At 34.6% G+C, this 24,573-nt stretch overlaps 1 protein-coding gene across 1 annotated transcript; it reads left to right on the forward strand.

Annotated features, from left to right (window-relative positions):
- The first annotated feature begins 12,255 nt into the window (after positions 1-12,255).
- Positions 12,256-22,885, forward strand: LOC149255566 ((R)-linalool synthase 1, chloroplastic-like). The gene is made up of 10 exons (XM_089457250.1): positions 12,256-12,471; positions 12,570-12,772; positions 20,306-20,418; positions 20,521-20,729; positions 20,831-20,925; positions 21,195-21,293; positions 21,399-21,614; positions 21,726-21,864; positions 21,964-22,212; positions 22,335-22,885. The coding sequence occupies exons 1-10, from the start codon at positions 12,256-12,258 to the stop codon at positions 22,632-22,634; spliced, it is 1,839 nt and encodes a 612-aa protein (XP_089313376.1). The 3' UTR covers positions 22,635-22,885.
- Positions 22,886-24,573: the final 1,688 nt, after the last annotated feature.

The following is a 24,573-nucleotide window of genomic DNA, read 5'->3' on the forward strand; positions in this document are numbered from 1 at the left end:
ATATATATATATATTCAAATTAAAAAAAAATAAAAAAATAAAACCAAAAAACAGTTAAAATTTTAAAAAATATACATATTTTCAAATTAAAATTAAATTAAATTAAAAACATTTAAAAAAAACAATTTAAAATTTATATTAAAAATTTTAAAATTTAAAATTTCGATTTAAATTTTTTTAACATTGTTAAAAAAAAAAGTAATTTTTATTTTGAAAAAAAAAAAAAAAAAAACATTTAATTTTTTTTTAAAATGAATATTATTTGTTTCAAAAAATTAAATGCATTTTTTATTTTTAAATATTCATTTTACATTTTTATATCAATTTTTTTTTTTAATGGGTCAAGCTTGCAGTCGTGTCACCAAGGGCCGCGCCCCCATGGGCAGCCGGGCGGTGGCTAAGCGATTGCAGGAATCGCCCACCTGCCACACGACCGCCTGTGGGGGCGCAACCCTCGGTGGCACTACTGAAGATAGTCGCACTGCCTAGGGCCACGCCCCCACAGGCAGCCGGGCAATGGTTGTACGATTCTGAGAATCGCCTAGCCACCGCCCGACTGCCTGTGGGGGTGCTGCTGGTCGATTCCCAAAATGGACCAGTCGCCACCCGATCGCCCATGTAGGCAGCCGCATCCCCTAGGGTTGTACCCCAATGGGTGGTCGGACGATGGATGGGCAATTCTGGGAATCGCCCAGCCGCCGCTCAGCCGCCCATGGGGTCACGGCCCTGGGAGGTGCGACTGTAAGCCTGGCCTGTTTACTTAATTTTACGGTTTTTTTTTTTTTAATTATTTTATGGTTTAATATATATATATATATATATATATATATATATATATATATATATATATATATATATATTACATTTTTTTATGTTTTTTTTTGTCTTTTCTATATATATTTTTATTTTTATTTTTATTTTTATGTCAAAAAAAATGACATAAAAAAAATTTAAAGTGTCAAAAATCGGTAATTTAGAAAATAATTATTTACATTTCATACATTAGAAAATTTAAAGTAAAAAAATAGGTCTTTTAAAAAAAGGGCATGATGCAGAATCACCACTTTTTTAAATCAGCATGCAAATCACTAACATTCTAAAACGTAATGTACATAAAAAACTTTAAAGTGCCAAAAACTATGCTCTAAAAAAAATATGTGTGTTCTCAATCACCCCTTTTTAAAATCAGGGCACTTTTTTGCTATCTCTATGAAACGAGTAACAATATCAGTTCCCGTTTCAAAGTTTACATTGTTTTATATATATTGGATGTTAAATGAGCAAAAAAATTTATGGGTTTATACACACTTATATTTTTTGTGAGTACCATAATAAATTGTGATATCTTGAGATTCATTGTTTCAATATGGCACACTACCCTTGAGAGCCTATGCTTATGTTGAGACAACCATTCTTAGGAATTTGGAGATTTTGGGAAGATGCCTTGGTCTTAAGAAATACTTCTAAACTTCCTCAAATGCATCCTTGGTCCTTGGCATTAGGGCTTAATTCCTAAGGAGCTAAGGTTTGGAACAGTTTAACAATTTTATGTTTAATTAATTTTTTTCCAAAGTCTAATTTAGGGGTTGATCCAAAGCTATCAAGCTTCCCTAGCTCGAATATGTTTCTTGGCTAGACTATCCATTTATTGTTGTCACTCGTATTTGGGATCTAGATGCTTCGGGTATGTTAGCCTTCAATAAGAGTTCATGATTGGATATAATGTATGATCATTGTGAAACATGAAGTAGGCCTGGTGGTACACATGCACTAATGTATCATGGTAGTGCCACGTAGATGCCACATGGCAATGGTGAGGTAGTGCAGAACCATATTAATGTTGAGGCAGAACCTTACCACCACCCATCGTTTATCATTGTAGCACCTATGTGATATAACATGGAACATGGAATGGTAGTGGAGAAATGGTAGTCGTTGTTGTGAAAAGGTTCGTCTACTAGACCCATTAATTAATGGAACTATGCACTACTTCTTGGTGCTATTTAACCCTTGAATATTACCCGATGGTGGTAGCGCTATATGGAGTAGCAATTTCCCCGAAACATTCTCGTATGTTGGGGCCATTAACTGGTGAGACCACCCACTACTCATTGAATCGATATTTTGGCCTTCATAATAAGTAGGCTACTCTGTACGACGTGATTACGAGGTAGCTAGATCGACAACCTATATTCATTTTGGGTCCCCTTGGTCCATTGTGGGTTAACTACGGGGGACGACGTGATTGTGAAGTAGTTAGATCGACGACCTCTATTCATTTCAGGCCCCTTGGTCCATTGTGGGTTTACTACCCGGCGGGGGGGGGGCTCATATATGAGGTTTCTTTCCATGGGTCCCTTGTTACATGGTGCATTATTTCCGAGGAGTATGATAAGGGAATGGGATGAATCAATGGTCCTTTTTCACCCAAGGGACCCCCTTAGTCAACTGAGAGTGAATGTGGGGGGGAGGGTTGGGGGGTTCGAAACATGGTATCACTAACGTTATAAACCTCTTGGTTTTCTGGGTTGGTGGAAATATTATGGAACCTCACGGCGGGGAACTACCTAACATATGGGCCCTGTGTAGGTTGACGTAGAATGACATGAAACTTTTTGTGGGGACATGGAAGAGTCACGTGGATTCCATGTGGGTTACACATGGATGTCACGTGGCATTAGGTGATTGCACAAACTTAAGTTGGACATAAATTTCAATACAGGAGTCAAATTGAGATGAAAATTATATCATTAGAGATATCTCGATGAGCTAGACACAATGGTGACATGATAATTTATTCCTGCAAACTTTGAGAAAGAATGATTTTTTATAATCCCATATTCATAATACACTTTAGAGGTTGGGTTAAGTCATAAGTAACACCTCCCATAGTCTAAGACAGAACAAAGGGGTGGGAGCGAGTGTTACACAAACAATCAATTATAGCAAATTTGTCAAATGAGACAAAATATGTGGCAGGTGCAGAAGAAAAAAAGGAGATTGTGTGGCCCAGAAAAATACTTGAATATTTGAAGGAAAAAATGATGAAATAAATATTTAAAGGGGAAATTGATGAATTCTACTCCTCTTATGGTTTATATATCTATATATATATATATATATATATATATATATATATATATATATATATATATATATATATATATATATATATATATAGTTAAGTTGGCAAATAATCCTAGATCCCATGATCAAACAAAGCATATCAACACAAAGTACTATCTCGTTAGGTATCATGTATATTCCAAGACTCATTTGAGAGATTGTTTCACAAGTGAGCAAATTGCAAACATATTCACCAAACTATTTGGAAGAGAGAAGTTTGAAAACTTCAAAAATATGCTTGGACTTACAAACACCCCTTTGAATCAAGGGTGGAATGATAGATACCTAATCCTTGTGATTATGGTAAATTGTAAATATTAGCTTACTAGGAATATGAAGTGTTCATAAATAGATTGGAAGAGAAGAGTTGTTCACACCTCTTGAAAGATGAAACCTTCTCTTTGTATTAATGTATGACTCACCTTATGTTATGAAACCAGCTCATAAAAAGATAGAAAATAAATATCAACACCTTAGAATTCAACCTCTTCTAGGGGGAAACCTCCTTTACATTACACAAATGAACAATTCTTGGATGATACAAATGACAATACCCCCTTTCTATATATAGGATTTTAAGGGGTCATAATATAATCAAAGTTGACATACCAATAATAATGTAAGGGCACAATAATAACAATAGTGGGCTTCTATGGGGCACAAAAATATAATAAGGGGGACTACATGGACACAACAATATAATAAGGGGGTTGCAGTAATAACAATAAGGGGTTACACTAGTAGTACAGGGACCTAACATGCCCCTCTCCTTCAAAAAGTGTTGTCGTCAACACTTGAGTAGTTCTTGATGCTTTTGTATAAAATTCTTGCCCTCCCATGTGGAATCTTCAGCGGGTACATTCTTCCACTTGATGAGATACTCTGAAATTGATTGATTTCGTAGCTTTCAGGTTCTTGCTTCTGTGACTGCTCTAGGTTCCAATATGAATTTTCCTTCATCATCAAGTTCTGACAATATTGTTTGAACTGGGATGTTCTCATTACATAAGGTCGCCATTTCTTAAGTGCATGTAGTCTTGCCAACATTTTCTTCTCATAAATAGCTTTGTGTAAATACTTTCCTTTGATTGGACGACTTTTGAAAGCAATGGGTCTTTCTTCTTGCATTAAAGCATCACCAATTTCATTTCCTAGTGCATCATATTCCATAATAAAGGTTTTTGTGAAGTCTAGCTTAGCTAAGACCGGTGCTTGGCACATTGCCTCTTTAAGATGTTCAAAGGCCTTCGTTGATTCTGGAGTCCATGAAAATGCATCTTTCTTCAATAACGTTTTTTTCAGAATGGCTTCAATCTTCATTCTTATTTGATGAGATCCTGGACGAAGATCCAACTTGGTGAAGTACATGGAAAATTTTAGGGGCGAATTTTCGCCCTTGGGATAAATTAAGGGGTTTTATATTTTTATTGGGCGAATATTTTGTATCATAGTACATTGTTACAAATTGCCTCAAATTTTATTAGGTATGGAGGTTAGCCCACCTTATTTTAGAGGAGAGGGTAAAAAAAGTAAATTTAGTCCTTGAAATTAGGAGTTACAATCTTCCATTTGCCCTCATTTTCAAGAAAATGTATTTATGATAGTTATAAATAAAAATATAAATACAGTGGAGGTATGGTAAATAAATAAAAATATAAATACAGTGGAGGTATGGTAAATAAATAAAACCTATTTTTATATTTAGCCCATAACCCTCTTTCTATTTAAGAAGGCTAAAAAATGAGGTTTCATTTATGTGAATCCTATGGGCCAAATACCATATTTATAAAAGAGGTATGGTAAATTAATAAAAATATAAATAAACGAGAGGTATGGTAAATAAATAAAACATTTTTTATATTTACTCCATATGTCACCTTATATTTATGAACACGAAAGCTTGTAAATAAATAAAAATATAAATAAAATATAGGTATGGTAAATAAATAAAACCTCTTTCTATATTTAGTCCATAACCCTCTTTCTATTTAAGAAGGCTCAAAAAAGAGGTTTTATTTAATTGAATCCTATGGGCCAAATACCATGGGCCAAATTATTATTAATACCATGCAAAAAAACATTATTAACCCTAATATTAGTATTAATAAAAATAAATATGGCACATGGTATTGACCCATGGTATTCACATGGAATTGAGCCTATTTAAAGAGGGGAATTAAACTAGCATAGATCCATCATTACTCTGGATCAAATATCGCGATATGCAAACTAACATAGAGTGAAAAAATATTTGATCCTTCTTGGGGCTTGGTAGATCAAGAGTAAAAATGGATCTTGTGATTTCATGTCACTTAAACATTTTAACTTGGTTAAAATAAAAAATAAAATAAAAATCAATTATTAATTTTACTAATTTTTATAAATTACTAATAGTAGTTTTTAAGCTCCAGGTTTATGATAACCCATGGTAATACCATGGTATTCATGTGAGCATAGACTATCTAAACGGGAAATTCTATCAACTTATATCCATCTTAATTCCTGGTCTACCAAGTGCTGGGAGGGTTAAATAGATTTCATCCCTCTAAGAGTGGTAGATGTGGAGTTAAGATGGATATAGGTTGGATTTTATGATAATGAAGATATTAAATAGACTTACAAAATTATATTGTAAAAAAAATCTTAAGGTGAATGGTTAAAGCTACATTTAGTCACTTCACAAGATTTAGTAAAAAATATCGCTATCTCCATTAATATTGGTTTTTCTGATTTAACAAAAGAAATTCAAAACAATGAAATCTTATAATCGCTGCCCAGATTTCCCACCATTTTCCAAACATTCTCAATATGATATCTTCATGAAAAAGTTAAGGTACTGATCTTGGATTAGTTGTTTGAAAAATATGCTGGTTTGTACAACCAAACATTCTCAATATGATATCTCCATAAAAAAGTTAAGGTACTAATCTTGGATTAGTTGTTTGAAAAATATGCTAGTTTGTACAACCTTTCATCTTCTTTGCTATTCTTAGTTTGTCAGAATGATCTGTAGGTGTCGGGTCACTGCACCATATTGTCCTAAAAATCGGAGATTGTGCACCAAAAAAGAAATTAATCCACATGTTACAACGCTGTTAAAAATGGTATAAAGGTAGTGAATTATGCTAATAAGAAATTTAGATTGGGAGAGACGTAATTAAATTTTATTATTTAATTGAAGATTTCCAATTAAAATAATAATAAATCTAAATTTATATATTTATATATTGATTGGAAGGCTTCTGACAACAGTCCTTTGGGATAGCTACTACTTCATTATATTATATCGTTGGGGCTTGCTACTGGTTGGTGTGTTGGGGTAAACAAATTTGATGTGTTTTTTTTTTTTTTTCTCGCAGTTGGAGTCTATGGAATAAGAAATAAATTTGATAGCTTAGCAAAAGTGGTAGCTTGACAAAAGTGGTAGAGAAAACATTAATCTCTCCTACCATGACAAACATGGACACTAAAACTTGCAACATTGTTTGTAGGAAGTGAAAATTATGTTTCTTTTTTCCAAACCTGTATGTTACTATATTACAGTTTAATGAATATGTTTTATTATTATCATATATGGTTTCATACTTTAACAAAAAATTCACAAAGACTTCACAATGCTTTATTATTCAGTGAAAGATTTTCCAAGATCTTACAAGATTTTATAATTCAGTGAAAGATTCGCCATGACTTTACAAGATAATATAATTTGGTGAGAGATTCGCCATATATATATATATATATATATATATATATATATATATATATATATATATATATATATATATATATATATATTAGTGATAAAATCGCCTCCCATTTTTCCTATGTATCATGGGGATTCGCTCATTTGTTATACATATAAATTTAGGATGGTTCTTAAAATTTTCCCTGGTGAAGTAAATTAATCCATGCAATTCATCAATGAAAGGAATGGGAAATTTATCTTTAATAGTGAGTTTGTTGAGCTCTCTATAATCTGGACACATGCGCCATGACCCATCCTTCTTGTGCATCAATACTACTGGAGTAGAGAAAGAACTTTGATTAGGTTGAATTATACCATCCTCTATCATTTCTGCAACCATATGTTCAATTTCACTCTTTTGGGCATAGGGATATCTATAAGGCTTGATGTTTGGAGGAACACTTCCTAGAATCAAATGAATAGAATGATAATGATCATGAATAGGTGGGAGGCCTTTGGGAGTCTCAAATACCTTGGAATGATTGTCCAAGGCTTTTTGGACATCTGGAGAAATAGATGATTTTGATGTGGGAACCTCTAGCGAACATAATTGTGCAATTAGGCCTCGTTTTTCTTTCTTTAGAATCTTTGTCAGTCTGTTAGAGCTGATTATCTTTCCAGGTTTCCCTGTGATACCCCTTAATTCAACTTCCTTTCCTTCCGAAGAAAATTTCATGAAACGTTCTTGAAAATTAAAAGCTATTGTACCCAAGGATTGTAGCCATTGGACTCCTAGTACAACATAATTGCCAACCATTGGAATGGAAAGCATTATGCTATTCAATACATATTCTCCCATGTATAGATTGATATTACAAAAATTTCCAGAGCAATTTATGGTTCCTACACTTGCAACCATCATTTGACACTCTAGTGCTAGATATAAGAAGCAATTCAATTCCTTGGCTATCCTACAATGAATAAAATTATGGGTACCGCCCGAATCAATTAACACTATTACCTTTTTCTTCTTAATATGTCCTCTTATCTTGATAGTTTGAAGAGTGGTAATTACATCCAATGCATTACAAGATATGGTTGGCTTCATTTCTTCTTTCTCAATGTGATCTTTCACTTCTTGAACATTTTCTTCTTGATATGTCCTTCTATCTTGAGAGTTTGAGGAGTGTTATTTCTTGTCAATGCTTTACAAGATATGGTCAGATTCATTTCTTCTTTCTTTGGGATTGGTTCTTGGTGTATATCCTCTTCCTTTGACATTTCTTGATCCTTTTCATTCTCCTCTTCATAATCAATGTAAAATAATTTCTTCTCAGCACACTTATGACCTTTATTGTATTTGTTATCACAATTGTAACAAAGCCCTTTTGCTCTTTTTTATTCCAATTGTTGTAGTGTCAACCTTGTAGGTTGTGGAAGGCTAGGAGAACAACACTTCCATCTTTATAGCTGTGAGTGGTAGGCTTCCTTATTGCCATAATTTTGCTTTCCACTTTTCTTGCCAACCTGAATGCCCTCTCCAATGAATCAGGTTCCCAAAGACGAACCTCATGTTGAATGCTATCCTTTAAAGTCCGATGGAGACATCAATCCTCTACTCCTCTGGAATATCATTTTCCCTTATATTCAATTTTTGAAATTTCTTAATGTGTTCTGCCATTGAACACTTTTTTTTAGATTTATCAATTGGCTAAACAAGGTGTTTCTCTTTTTATCCTCATAATGTGCTATCATTTCCTCCATGAAAATTGACCACGTAACAAGTGGTTTATGAGAACAAATCCCTTCATACCATAAAAATTGGTCCAGTTCTAAATATGAAGAATGCAATACATACGTTTTGTAACAGTTGCACCTCATGTAGATCAAAATATTGTTCCATCTGTAGTATCCAATTTATCAGATCCTTGCCATCAAACATCCTCGTATCGCCTTTTTCTTTATTTTAGGAGCTCGATATTGACACAACTTTAACTCTGTAATTTCAAATCTTCAAGTTCTGAAATTGCATCCTATAGTAGCCCTCTGAGTCCTCTTTCTAACCTCGCAACTCTGATCAAGATTGGATTCTGCAAGGAAGAGTTATGTCAAATCTCCCACGATGACTTGATTATAGACTAGTTCAATAGAGTGAATTTGTACGAAGTTCCACATTTCACTATTTCAACGTTACGACCTGAAACCGATACAAAGAAAATTACGGTCCATCCTCTTTCTGTAGCTTCTTATGAAATTTCAATCTGATGTTCAAAAAGAAAGTTATGATGATTTTCCCAAGGTCACCTATTTGGGATGTAATTCGAGAGCCTACAAAAACCCTAATTATCTGGGACTGTATCTCCACAAATATGGCGAAGAAAAATATGAAATTCGGGCCTGAGATTCACCAAACCTTTTTCTCAAATGGGTTTTAATTTCAGAGTCTGAACCTTCGTAGAAAAAGCTTTATAGCGATAATTCCACGATGACCTGTTTGAGAGGAAATTCTGGAGCTTGAAAAAACCCTAACTTCCTCACATCATATCTTCGAAAATATAGCGAGACAAGACCTAAAATTCTGACCCGAGGTTCAGACCGATTTCTTCTCAAATGGGGTTTATTTTTCGCTTCTGAAACTTCGTAGTGAAACTGTTATAGTGAAAATTCCATGATGACTTTTTTGGAGCAGCGAAACCCTAGAAGCCAAAGCTTTAGTACCAAATTGTTATGAAACCAACTCACAAAAAAATAGAAAAGAAAGATCAATGCCTAGGATTCAGTCTCTTCAAGAGGTAAACCTCCTTTTGCATTACACAAATGTACAATTATTGGATGATACAAATGACAATACCTTCTTTATATATATAGGAGTCTAAAGGGTCATAATATAATTAGAGCCGACATAACAATAATAATGTAAGGGCACAATAATAACAATAGTGGGCTGCTATGGGGCACTATAATAACAATATGGGGACTACACGGGCCCAACAATATAATAAGGGGGTTGCACTAATAATAATAAGGGGTTACACTAGTAGTATAGGGACCTAACACCTTAATGAAAAATAACACATGTGGAGTTATTCCTATGCCCATCTATAAAAAAGCCTCAACCTTTTCATAAATAAAAGCTACAATTTGAGAAGTTAACTAGATTTACTGCACATCATCTTTATACACCATATTTATTATATTATACTAAATTGTGTGATTAGCTTGAATAATTATGTGAATAGGTGTACCTATTTTGAAATAGGACTTCAACAATTTTAATTTAAGTATCAATAATTATTAGATAGATGGTAAGGATTTAACTTCCATAGAATATTCTAAAATATTTCGAGTAGTGGTCACAAATGATTGATCTCAGGAGTAGTTATGCTCTTTTTGTCTTTTAAATTAAATAGTTTAATTTAAAAATGTCATATGAGCAAAGTTATGGTTTTTTTGGAATGTGGTATTAGTATGCCATGGTATTGTAACAAAACCTATTTACAGGGTCTTCATAGGTAAGAATCTTGTTAGATGTTCTATTAAATGTCTTGAAAAAGATAGATGTAGCATGAGGTACAAATACTTTCATCCCTATAAAACCAGCTATTTAATTTATATAACTATATTAATTACTTATAATTAATAAATTGTTATTTTTTTGTCATTTTCATTATTCTTTTTCCACTTTCTACTATAAATAACATATTACAAGAGAAAATCATTAATATATAACTACTACTTTTTCATACTCAAATGTTTTTTAAAATAGAGTTAAAATACAATAGTTGCTTGTAGTGAGAAAATTGTTATTTTAAATCATTAATGTATATAACTACTCCATTTTCTTATAAAAATAATTTTAAAAATAAAATTGAGATATCTTTTCTTCAAAATCTTTTTCTCATAAAAATAATTTTAAAAATAAAGTTGAGATATCTTTCTTTCAACATCTTTTTCTTATAAAATTAAAATTGAGATATCTTTCTTTCAATATCTCTGTTTTCGGTATCGTTAGTTTCATAATTAATCATTTTTGACATTAATTTTTCAACAACCACCTGATGTGAGACTTATTATGCCTTTTTTTGGTTTTTTTCAATGTGCCTTAATATGTTTGTGTTCAAAATATATACGAAACCCTTTGTCATTTTTGACATATTAATTTTTCAACAACCTCCTGATGTGAGACTTATTATGCCTTTTTTTGGTTTCTTTCAATGTAACTTAATATACGAAACCCTTTGTCATTTTTGACATATTAATTTTTCAACAACCTCCTGATGTGAGACTTATTATGCCTTTTTTGGTTTTTTTCAATGTAACTTAATATGTTTGTGTTCAAAATATATACGAAACCCTTTGTCATTTGTTCTTGAAGTGACCACTGACAGTACAAGATAGACTTTTTAGCCCTCCTAAAAAAGATTCGGGTGATTGGTGTATTCTATTTATTTATTTATTTAAAGATTCGGGTGACAATAGAGACTTTTAGCCCTCCGAAAAAAAGAATACTTGGAGGGTTACTGAGCTGGTCAGTGGATATGCGATAAGCGATTCGTCAGATTTTACAGCGCTGTTCGGTCGAAGACTACGACAGAAGGAGATGCCACACGATAATTTGGATGATGGGTTCTAATGATTGTATTTTTTTACTTAAAGATTAATTTTTATCAATTTACCTGTTAATGTTCTGAGAAAGGATAAAAAAATGGGAACAGAAAAACAAGACACTTTCAACAATAACATGATATTCTATTTAATCAAGAGCTGAGAGCGTTTATGGTAAGGCTTCATAAATTTTTAAATTTTTTTATTTCTGTGTATATAGTAACTTGAAATACACGATTCATCCGGAGTGCGATAGAAAGAGATTCGACCAACCATGTGGCTTAGTCGTGAATCACACTTAAATGTACGAAAAAGCAAAAATGCAGAAAATGAAATACACTATTCTTCCAACTGCGACAGAAACTTTGACATCGTAAACATCGATGACGTCACAAATAAGGGTTGCGAAACTACGCACATTTTGACTTTGTGTGTAAAGAGATTACATTTTTCCGCTTAGACATCACGCCATGGTAAAGTTACAGAAAGCCGTACATCCTGTTACGTTTGCGATGTTCTTGGTTTACTGTTTACTGTTTTTGGAAATATGAGATATCCAATGGATATGATAGGTTTACTGTTTTTGCCTTTTGAGATATCCCATGGATATGATAAAAAGGACAATAAATCATTGGCTCATTTGCATATATACCAATAATTGATTCACTTACACAATGCGTAATATTTGATCATATATACCAATAATTTGCTCACTGCTGGATATTTACCTATAAATAAGTAACGAAGGTAAGGTGGATCTCGCAGAATTTCAGTTCATTATTTTGAGCTGCCTCACTTTTTAGTGTATCATATCATATATCATATCATATCGAGTAGGAATGGCTCTCGTCTCTATCGCACCGCTGGCTCCCAGATGGCGCGTGCACAAATCGTTGGTCAGTCCTAGTGAGGTTAAGGGCGTCCGCAGAACGATCGCAACTTCGATCCGAATGTGTCGGACAATATCCGATGATGGTATACAGAGACGCATAGCCAATCATCATTCCAACCTCTGGGACCATAATTTCATACAGTCCCTCTCAACGCCTTATGGGGTAATTTTCATCTTTGAAGTTTTTCTTTCGTGCATTCTTTCTTCACTCACAATTGAAATTCTTTTATTTACATTACTGAATGTATATGGGTGGGTCAGACAACTTCGTACCATGAACGTGCTCAGAAACTTATTGGAGAAGTAAAAGAGATGATCAATTCAATCTCGGTTAAAGACGAAGAATTAATCACTCCCTGCAATGATCTCCTTATGCGCCTCTCTATAGTCGATAGCATTGAACGTTTGGGAATCGATAGGCATTTCAAAAGCGAAATAAAATCAGCTCTGGATTATGTTTACAGGTAAGTCATCGCAGCGTTGTCATCATTATTTATTTATACTTCATAAATTTCCCGCAGGCTTTTTTTCCAGTATGTCAATTGTATATTTATTTTGGTCAATTAAGCAATTGTATATTTATTTTGCTCAACTAATAAACTGATATACTATGTCATATTTATTAGTTGAAAATAATTAATATTATTTTGTATTAATGGAGAAATGGTTACACAAATTGTAAAGTATCTCTTTTGTTTAGGATTTGTTCCTAGAGTTTAGGAGTTTGGTTGCAACTTCCTGAATTCTAGTAATGCACTTAATGATGTAATTGCTCATTTGATGAATGTAGAGTGTACAGAGAAAGTTCTCTTTGTTTGAGTGTAGTCTCCACGTGCAGTACTCACCTGTGAACTGTAACTCCTTTTTCAATTCAAGTCCGATTTTTATCTTTATTTTTAAAATCTAGAAAAAATTTGTAAAATTTTCTAGTAGAGATTTTTGTAAATCCAAGTTATAGTTGTTAAACTTCAATATTTTGAGTGCTCTAAAGGATTTTGATGGTACTGAATCTATTTCCACTTTCAAACACATGATTTAAACATTCCTTGCATAAGATTTGTTGAAAAAAAATTACCAAGATTCCAACAAAAAATAAATCCAGACAATTCGACATAAAATAATCATCCACATAATTAGACTTAAAATAATCATTCCAACAATTCCTCCAACTCAATAAACTTGTCTTATATTTTTTAAATCCATCCATTCTCTTTTCTTTATATACCCTTTCCATATCCTCATATATTTTTCCAGTGTTTTCCACCTTCCCATCTTCATATATTTTCTACAATATTTGTTCCACTGCAATCCTCATACTTATTCTCTTTTTTGTTTTTCAAAATAAAAATAAAAAACCTCATTTTCATTAAAAGGAAAGTTTTCATTTACATAGCTTTTCTTCTAATATGTCCATCCCACAAAACTATGTCTCAAAACAACTTGATACACTGCAGATCCTCGATACACTGCAGATCCTCGACTAATCAGTAAGAATATGAATCTTCATACTCATGCTTATTCATATATATAAGATAATAATATCCTTATGTTCGAATTTAATTCCAACGGCAACATAAACATCTGGACAGAAATCCGATTTGCTGTAGATATTCCAGACTGTTGGATGCGTCAAAGTCGTGCTTGCTATTTTGCACATTACTGTGCATTAATTTTTCAGAATTAAATTCCCCTGCAACAACCGACTTCATTTCTTCAAAAGGCATCACCGTTTGCTGCATTCAATACGCAGATAAGCTTTAGAAGATATTTTTATTATTTTATTGTTTAAAGTCAAATATGTTTTTAACATATAAATGTAATGAACAACAATTCTTTTTTATGTTAGAAGAATGTTAGAGAGTTTGAGAAATAGAAAAAGACAGAGAAGAAGGCAGAGCAGAGAAAACAACAAGAAAACAGAGTCGCTGTGTTTTGGAGCAGCAATGCATTCTACAGGCTGTTTCAGCAACTGTCTGTGTGTTTCAGCAACAGACTGTGTGGCTGAAACTGGTGTTTCAGCAACTGTCTGCTAGATGCTGAAACACGAATCTGTGTTAAAAAACAGAGTTTGTAAAAACAGAGTATGGAGTTTTTAGTTATTCCAGAACTGTAGTTCTGAAGAAGTTTGTAATTTTTATTGTCATTTTTATGGTTAATAAAAACAGAGCTTTTCTCCATATCTTCTTTGTCCAGATTTCTCTCATTTCTTTGTGTTGAGTTGAGGAACTTTGCTTCCTCTGTTTTGTTCGAAATTATCAGAAATTTCCATGATGGTATCAAGGCTGGTCTAGGCACTAAGTGAGTAAAAAACAGAGTTTGTTTTTCACTGTAGGAGCCGTAAGAAGCTTATTGCGCAGATTTTCTCCACCAGAGAAAGTTTTTTTCTTGTTTTAATTATACAATCAGTATCTCTTCTTTACTTATACAGGTTAAGATGGCAGATGCTAGAACTCGTTTGACAAATTCCCAACTGCTACAGTTTAATGGGAAAAATCACAGTTATTGGTCCATAACAATGAAAGCATTGTTTGCTTCTCAAGGAATATGGGAGCTGGTTGAAACTGACTATGCTGAACCTGCAGATGCAACAGCATTGGCTGCTTTGACAGTAGCAGAAAGAGACCAGTTGAAGAGCGACTGCCTGTCAAGGCATGGAGAAGGTGAAGACTGCAAAGTTGCAGATGTTGATGAGATACTTTGAAACACTCAACATGAAGGAATTTGATACAATAGATTCATTCTTCACTCAAGTTATTGGGTTGATAACCCATATAAGATCTCATGGTGAGATTCTTGAAGAAAGAATAATTGTAAAGAAGATCTTGAGAATTTTACCCTCAAAGTTTGAAACTATTGTAGTAGCAATAGAACTGAGTGCTTCTCTTATGTCTCATGAACACAGATTGAGTAGAGGAACAGATTCCTCTTTTAAGCAAGCATTCAAGACTTAGATGTCTTTTGGCCAAGGAAAAGGTCGAGGTAGAGAAAATAACAGAGGTCGTGGAAGAAGCAAAAAAAAAGGCAGAAATAATCCTACAAGCACAAGCGGAAGGAGCTGCAATTAGAATCAAGATGAAGGTTGAAGCAAACAGCAAGCTCATGGACAAAGGTATGACAAATCCCAAGTCCAATGTCATTATTGTAAGAAATATGGGCACTATGCGAATGAATGTAAGAAAAAACAAAATGACATGAATAGTAAGCAGAATGCTAATTTTGCAAATGAAGAAGATAAGAATCCAAAGATTGTGTTGTTGACATGTAACATTGCACAAGACAAACAAGAAGATTTTTTGTTCTTAGACTTAGGTTGCAGTAAACACATCACTGAAAATATTGCAATGTTTGCCAATCTGGATGAAAATGTGAAATCTGAGCTAATAACAGGAACTGATAGTAAGATATCTGTCAAGGGTAAGGACAGAGTTAGTATCCAAGCAAGAAATGGATAACAGATGATTGTGCCAGAGGTATACTATGTACCTGGTCTGAAATGTAATCTTTTGAGCATTGGACAACTCATTAACAAAGGTTACAATGTGTTCTTCAAAGATGATATGTGTACAATCAGAGACATACCTCCAAGTAAGAAGATCATTGCACAGGTGTAGATGACCAGCAACAGAATGTTTCCTCTCAAACTCAGGGCAGATTTGAAGGAAGGAAGAACTATTGCAGCTGTAACACAAGAAGTCTTTCAGGAACAAGTGAAAGATGAGAATTGGTTGTGGCACTTTAGATTTGGACATCTCAATTTCGGAGGCTTGAATCTGTTGCACAGAAAGGCAATGGTAAAGGGATTTCCATTGATTGAGAAACCGGACAACGTTTGTGAAGGCTGCATCTTGGGCAAGCAACACAAATAAAGCTTTCCAGCAAGAAAGAGTATAAGGGCAAAAGCACCGTTGGAAATTGTTCACTCTGATGTGTGTGGACCGATGCAAATACCATCATTTGCCGGAAATAAATATGTTTTAACTTTCATTGATGATTACACCAAAAAGACATGGGTGTATATGCTGAAACAGAAGAGTGAAGTGTCTGAGAAATTCCGTCACTTCAAAACTCTTGTTGAGAAGTAGTGTGGGCATTATATCAAACTGCTCAGAACAAATAGAGGAGGATAGTACATCTCCAAAGACTTTCTGCGTTTTTGCAGAGAGAATGGCATACAAAAGCAGTTCACCGCGAGGTATACACCTCAACAAAACGGTGTTGCCGAAAGGAAGAATAGGACCATTATTGACATGGCCAGAAGTATGCTGAAGGCAAAACACTTGCCGCATGAGTATTGGGTAGAAGCTGTCACTTGCGTAGTTTACATCTTGAATAGATGCCCAACTAAAGCTGTCATGAACAAAATACCAGAAGAAGCATGGAGGTGGTCAAAAGCAAACTGTCACTCACATGAGAGTATTCGGTTGTGTAGAATATGGACATGTACCGGATCAGCTAAGGAAGAAGCTTGACAATAAGGGGGAAAAGTGTGTCTTTATTGGCTATTGTGAAGAGTCAAAAGCATACAAACTCTATAATCCATCCACCAAGAAATTGATAGTAAGCAGAGACGTGCAATTCATTGAAGATGAAGCTTGGGATGGAAGCTTAGAAAAGACAGTGAATGTGAAGACAATTGTGTCTCACGAAGAAGAAGAGGAAGGGATAGCAGCAAATAATCCTTCCTTGGTGGCTCCTCCACCACCATAATAAGTACAACAAACCACACCACAAGCTGGAATTTGAACAACCTTGAGAAGTCAAAGAAGTGCTTCTCCAAGCACACCACAGGGATCAAAAATACCCTCAAGTTCGGATGGAACTCCAAGCACACCAAGAAGACCAAGATTCAAAAATCTGAACGAGATTTATGAACAAGGAGAGGTAAGTAACAATACTGGTCTAAATTCATTATTCTCTTTGTATTGTCATGTTGATGACCCAGTTCATTTTGAAGATGTTGTAAATGAAGATAAATGGATTGAAGCAATGAATGAAGAAATTGATGAAATTGAGAAGAGTAAAACATGGGAGTTAGTGGACCTCCTTGAAGGCAAAGATGCCATTGGAGTTAAGTGGGTCTATAAGACCAAAAGCAATGCTGAAGGCAAGATTGGCAGGCACAAAGCAAGACTTGTTGTGAAAGGCTATAAGCAGCAACAAGGCAAAGACTATGATGAAACCTTTGCACCAGTAGCAAGGATGGAAACAGTCAGAACAGTGTTGTCTATTGTGGCACAACACAAATGGAAGATTTATCAGATGGATGTTAAATCTGCATACCTGAATGGAGTGTTGAAAGAAGAGGTTTATGTTGAACAACCTCCAGGCTATGAAGTTGAAGGCCAAGAGCATAAAGTCTGCAAACTGAAGAAGGCTCTTTATGGGCTGAAGCAAGCTCCAAGAGTATGGTACAGCAGAATAGATGCTTATCTGATTGAGAATGGGTTTGATAAGTGTGATGGTGAACCCACACTCTACATAAAGGAGAATGACGGTAAGATTCTTATTGTTGTTTTATATGTAGATGATTTGATTTTTACTAGCAATGATGTTTCTCTCATTGCTGATTTTAAAGCAGTCATGAAAAGTGAATTTGAAATGACTGACTTGGGATTCTTAAGATATTTTCTTGGAATTGACGTAGACCAAAGTGAAAATGGTGTTTTCATTTCTCAAGTTAAATATATAGAAGCAGTGTTGAATAGATTTAACATGCAGAACAGCAACGCAGCTGTGACTCCAACTGTAATGGGGTTGAAATTGACCAAAGAAGACAGCAGCAAGGATTTTGATCCAAGATTGTACAAGAGAATAGTTGGCAGCCTTATGTACTTGACCGCAACTACGCCGCACATTATGCACGCTGTGAGTTTAATCTCCAGATTTATGGAAAGACCGAAAGAGACTCATTGGCAGGTAGCCAAGAGGATTCTGAGGTATGTGAATGGAACGAAGGGGTTTGGTATTTTATACTCCTTTTCAGAAAGTTTCATGTTGATAGGTTACAGTGACAGTGATTGGGTTGGAAGTGTTGATGATAGGAAAAACACATCGGGATATGTGTTTCATATGGGATCGGGAGCCATCTCATGGGCTTCCAAGAAGCAACCAGTTGCGTCTTTGTCAATAGCAGAGGCAGAGTATGTGGCAGCAACAGCGGCAGCATGCCAAGCAGTGTGATTGAGAAGAGTTCTCAGAGATTTGTGCCATGAACAAGAAAAGGGCACAACCATTTACTGTGACAATAGCTTGGCAATAGCATTGTCTAAAAACTCTGTTTTTCATAAAAGGACAAAGCACATAGACACCAAATTTCACTTCATACGTGAATTGGTTAACAACAGTGAGATTGTTTTGCAACACTGCAGGACAGAGGATCAGTTAGCTGACATCTTCACAAAACCATTGGGAAAGAAAAGTTTTGATCATTTTAGGAAATCCCTAGGTATGCAGAAAAACCCAGCAGTTGAAATTAAGGAAGAGTGTTGGAATTTAATTCCAACTGCAACATAAACAGCTGGACAAAAATCCAATTTGCTGTAAATATTCCAGACTGTTGGATGCCTCAAAGTCATGCTTGATATTTTGCACTTTATTGTGCATTAAATTTTTAGAATTAAATTCCCCTGCAACAACCAACTTTATTTCTTCAAAACGCATCACCGCTTGTTGCATTCAATGTGCAGATAAGCTTTAGAATATATTTTTATTATTTTATTGTTTAAAGTCAAATATGTTTTTAAAATATAAATGTAATGAACAACAGTTCTTTTTTATGTTAGAAGAATATTAGAGAGTTTGAGAAATAGAAAAAGACAGAGAAGAAGGCAGAGCAGAGAAAACAGCAAGAAAACAAAGTCGTTGTGTTTTGGAGCAGCAATGCATTCTACAGGCTGTTTCAGCAACTGTCTGTGTGTTTCAGCAACAGACTGTGTAGCTGAAACTAGTGTTTCAGCAACTGTCTACTAGATGCTGAAACACGAATCTGTGTTAAAAAACAGAGTATGGAGTTTTTAGTTATTCCAGAATTGTAGTTCTGAAGAAGTTTGTAATTTTTATTATCATTTTTATGGTTAATAAAAACATTGTTTTTCTTCATATCTTCTTTGTCCAGATTTCTCTCATTTCTTTGTGTTGAGTTGAGGAACTTTGCTTCCTCTATTTTGTTCGAAATTATTAGAAATTTCCATCACCTTCATCTTAAATTGAACAATTATTTATGTTAACCGTATACAAGATACCATGTCATGTTTTAGTTGCCTTACTTGAGACCATACAAAAGGCTGCAAATACAAATTTATTTCTATATTCTTCCCAAACAAATTTATTGATTTAATTTTAGTAGTTGCTTTTATTGAACTTCTTTTTCCTTCAATATGATGTTGACTTATTATTATTGTCCTTGTCTATATTAGGTAGTTTACCTAGACCCTTATTTGTTTGTTATGTTTTGATCACCACCCTTCTGGTTATCTTTTTAAATCAATTCAATTCTTCTTGTAAATATATTCTCACATTAGGAAGATTCTTACAAGTACAAATAACTTTGACATGAAGTTGGAAATCCAGTCAGTGCCATGATCTGCAGCTGTTATCTTTTCCTCAACTGCATCAAGTTGATCACTAATCTATGTGAGCATGACAAGGTAATCTGTGACTGAATCCAATTATTCTGAATTGGTTCCGTAACATTTCTATTGTTGTTTTTTTCTCAAACAGATGAAGGAAACAATGATCTTTAAGTCTATCCATAACCTTCTGCTTGATTTTCATTCATTTCTTTTTATGAATTATGAATTCTTGCAGATCTGTATATAAATGTACATCGAATCCTTGCCAATACTTCAGAATTTTTTCTCTTCCTGTAAAAAAATGTAATCCTAATTTAGAAATTCGGGGGCACATAAAATCTATCCTCGTCTCAATTTCGAGGAATCTGAAAAATTAGCTTTTAAAAGAAATATTGAAATCCTCTTACTGTTGACCATTTTCTATAGTTATTGGAACGAAAAAGGCATTGGGTGTGGAAGAGATAGTGTTGTTGCCGATCTCAACGCAACTGCCTTGGGGTTTCGAACTCTTCGACTACACGGATACCCGGTGTCTTCAGGTATACATAAAAATCTATTAATCCTTGAAGTTCTTTATGATAGCTCTGAACTTCCTTCTACTGGCAGACATTTATTGCTAATACATTATATGTTAAAAGCAGATGTGCTAGAACACTTCAGAGAACAAAAAGGGCAGTTTGCATGTTCTGCCATTCAAACACAGGGAGATATAAGAAGTGTTCTCAACTTATTTCGGGCTTCCCAAATTGCCTTTCCGGGAGAGAAAGTTATGGAAGAGGCAGAAATCTTCTCTACAATATATTTAAAAGAAGCCATACTAAAGCGTCCGGTCTGCGGTCTTTCACGAGAGGTGAGGGCCCAGGGGGTCATACTATCATCATAACATGACATAGCCTAATTTACAGATATGTTGTGATCTATATTTTACAATTTAAATTTTGTTGTCGGCAGATATCGTACGTTCTGGAATATGGTTGGCATATAAATTTGCCAAGATTGGAAGCAAGGAACTACATCGACGTATTTGGACAGGACCCCATTTATTTGTAGGTCCATGATTTCATCGTGTAACAACATTTTTTATTCGCAAAGTTCCATGGATCCACTTATGTTGAGAGAAATCCAAAGCCTTATTAAATCTGGATGAAGATGGATATATGTTCTTTGATACATAAACAGATACAGTTAGGCCATTTGATGTTGTTTTGTCCATTAAGCCAAGGGACATTGTTGCTTTTCACAAAAGAACTGTGTTAACAATTTAGATTTCCTGTCAAATTTTCAATTAATGTTCGTTACATTTGTTTGTTTCCAGGACGCCAAATATGAAGACCCAAAAACTTCTAGAACTTGCAAAGTTGGAGTTCAATATGTTTCACTCTCTACAACAGCAAGAGCTAAAACTTCTCTCCAGGTGATGTGATGAATTATGTCATCGGATAGTATCTATTTAGAAGACAAACTAGGATTTGAGTGGTCTACTGTAAAATAACGTGAAATCTATGAACTTTGTGTGTAGATGGTGGAAAGATTCGGTTTTCTCTCAAATGACCTTCCCTCGGCATCGTCACGTGGAATATTACACTTTGGCATCTTGCATTGATTGTGAACCTCAACATTCTTCGTTCAGACTTGGATTTGCCAAAATAAGTCATCTTGGCACGGTTCTGGACGATATTTACGACACCTTTGGAACGATGGATGAGCTAGAACTCTTCACAGCGGCAGTTAAGAGGTTGTACTGGGGATGACCAATTCAAAGAATTTTAGAAGAATGTAAGCTTCATCACTCCATTAATCTTTAGGAACTAATTTACTTGACCAAAATTTGTGTTTATATGATCAGGTGGCATCCGTCTGCTACGGAGTGGCTTCCAGAATATATGAAAGGAGTATATATGGTGCTTTACGAAACCGTTAACGAAATGGCAGTAGAAGCAGAAAAGTCTCAAGGCCGAGACACGCTCAGCTATGCCCGAAAGGCTGTATGTACAATAATAAAGCATACATACACAACTATTTCTTTGTGAGAACGTAATGTGATTATTAGTTCATTTGCTTTGCTTGTGCTGTTGCCTGTGCAGTTGGAGGCTTATATTGATGCTTATATGAAAGAAGCGAAGTGGATTTTCAATGGTTTTTTGCCAACATTTGAGGAGTACCTGGATAATGGGAAAGTTAGTTTCGGTTATCGCATTGGCACATTGCAACCCATTCTGACGTTGGGCATTCCCTTTCCTCATCACATCCTACAAGAAATAGACTTTCCTTCCAGGCTCAATGATGTGGCATGTTCCATTCTCCGACTAAAAGGCGACATTCACACTTACCAGGTATATCCTGTTAATGGAAGGAATTTTTCTTTGGATTGCATGATTGGTTAGTTTTTCTTTGCATTGCATGATTGGTTCTGATTTAGACTTGGATAAACGATTTACTGGCATGGAAAGTGCAGGCTGAGAGGAGCCGTGGAGAAAAATCTTCATGTATATCATGTTATATGGAAGAGAATCCCGAGGCAACAGAGGAAGATGCGATCAATCATATCAACTCCATGATCAACAAATTACTAAAGGAACTAAATTGGGAGTATCTGAGACCTGATAGCAATGTTCCAATCACTTCCAAGAAACATGCATTTGACATTGTGAGGGCTTTCTATCATCTCTACAAATACCGAGATGGCATCAGCGTTGCGAAGTATGAAATAAAGAATTTGGTCATGACAACTGTCATTGAGCCTGTGCCTTTATAACTACAAATTTAATCTACATGTTATGCATGGCAATAAAGCCTCATCAGATGCTTGAAGCTCAAGAATGTAGGTTCGGGGTCCTCATAAGAGGATTGAAGCTCAAGAATGTAGGGTAAGGGTAAACTTTTTAGTTATGTTGCTACTTTTGAAATATACATGTAATGATTTTAACATTATGGGATGGAGATAGTATAAAATATTAGGTTTTACAAGGGACTCATGTTAGTGTGAATAAAATCATTGGAACCTTATCTTTGTGAGTTATATAAGGATGAGAATAAAAATTGAGAAAGTAATTCATATCTTAATTCTAAAAGGAAGATTGAGAAATTTTGAATATAAATGTATGAAGTTAAATGAAATTTGATTTCAGAGGGAATGATTTAACGAATTATTTTTACATTATTTATTATAACTTGTGCATTGTTTATTTGTTCACTATTTATTAAATTGAATTTACATTATTTATAAATATAAATAAAATGCATATGATTTATATATATTAAATATTGAACTGAAATGAAATGTAAATTATAAAGGAAATGTAGATTATTGTGTGCATTGTAAATGAAATATACATCCATATTTATATACAAATGAAATGTACAATATATATTTGTACATTGTTTATATAAAAAATGAAATGTAAAATAATATTAAAGTGAAATGAAATAAAATGTAATGTAAATTATAAAAGAAATGTAGGTCATTATATGGGCTAAAATGATCATCTTTGATCAGTCCACTATCCAGACACTTCAAGGCCTTGCCCTCCTATGGAACTCATACGGTTCCATCTTTTTTAAAAACAATGTAAGCTCTGGTTGCCCCCTCGAGGAGCAGAGTACTCTTGTGTTATCTATCAGGTTTCCTTGCTTTGAGACAGAGACGAAACTCATGGCTATAAATACTATAAATTTAGCTTAGATAATATAATTTAGCCATGCTTACTATATATATATATATATATATATATATATATATATATATATATATATATATATATATAGTCTCTGCATTCTCAGATCTCTGCGACCCATAAGTTGCAAGCCATAGCGTACCCCACCATCGTCTACAACAGAGAAGAGCCGAATCCTAACGATATATTCTGATGAAATGAAGCTTGCGAGGGCTCCTGCCATTGAGCTCCATTGACGCTCTCCATTTTCCCTACCGCCATAAACCCTAGAGAAGAGCTGAACTCGATGACAAAAACAGGATAAACGAAACCTAGGTTTACGTAAACCCTATTCATTCTCCTCCCAAATCTCATTACTTTAACAGACTTGCAATGGAATCTTGCGTAACCCTATCAAATTGACGGACTATACTGATGGCTCCATATACGATCTGGATCTGTGCATTAACCCCTCTCAAGAAATAAGCAATCACACCTATAGAGATGGATTTGAGGTGGTGGAACAGCCGGAAAAGATGGTGGAGCCGAAGAATTCTAGAGTCCCATGTTAAGGCAACATAGGAATATAGTAGTTGGTGGAATTACTTCTCCAGCGTGGGTGCGGAGAAGCAAGCCCTAACTTCTACAACTCCGACGAATCTCTATTTACCAAGGATACAACCCTTGAGGAGGAAGAACACTCATTCCTATTCTAAGTTCTTTGGCGGATGACCGACAATCCCGTGGAACAGTAAAAATACTTCTAGTCTGTCCCATGAGTCATGGACTTATGGCGGATGACAGTAAGGGTTAGTTACACATAGCCTTTAACTATTTTCTGACATAGGCCCCTCTCTCTATTTCGTCGTATTCAACGACCATTGAACTTTTAGTGCGCGGAGATCACCAATCTCTGATATTCGATGCAGATCTCATACGTGCGGCTGGAGGCCAAGGCCCGGGACTGAATGAAACTAGGTTTCTAACTCTAGTTAAGTTTGGGTTCTCGTTGTTTTAAAATTTTCTTCGGAAATCAGGGAA

This window comes from Pinus tabuliformis, chromosome 7 (genome assembly GCF_031772625.1).
Source record: "Pinus tabuliformis cultivar Carrire ecotype Pingquan chromosome 7, CPIR1, whole genome shotgun sequence".
Classification (NCBI taxonomy): domain Eukaryota; kingdom Viridiplantae; phylum Streptophyta; class Pinopsida; order Pinales; family Pinaceae; genus Pinus; species Pinus tabuliformis.

Coding starts and splice junctions, on each gene's coding strand:
- LOC149255566 (XM_089457250.1), top strand. CDS start 12,256: ATGGCTCTCGTCTCTATCGCACCGCTGGCTCCCAGATGGCGCGTGCAC. Junction 20,926..21,194: donor GGACAGGACCCCATTTATTT/GTAGGTCCATGA, acceptor GTTTGTTTCCAG/GACGCCAAATATGAAGACCC. Junction 21,294..21,398: donor GAGCTAAAACTTCTCTCCAG/GTGATGTGATGA, acceptor CTTTGTGTGTAG/ATGGTGGAAAGATTCGGTTT.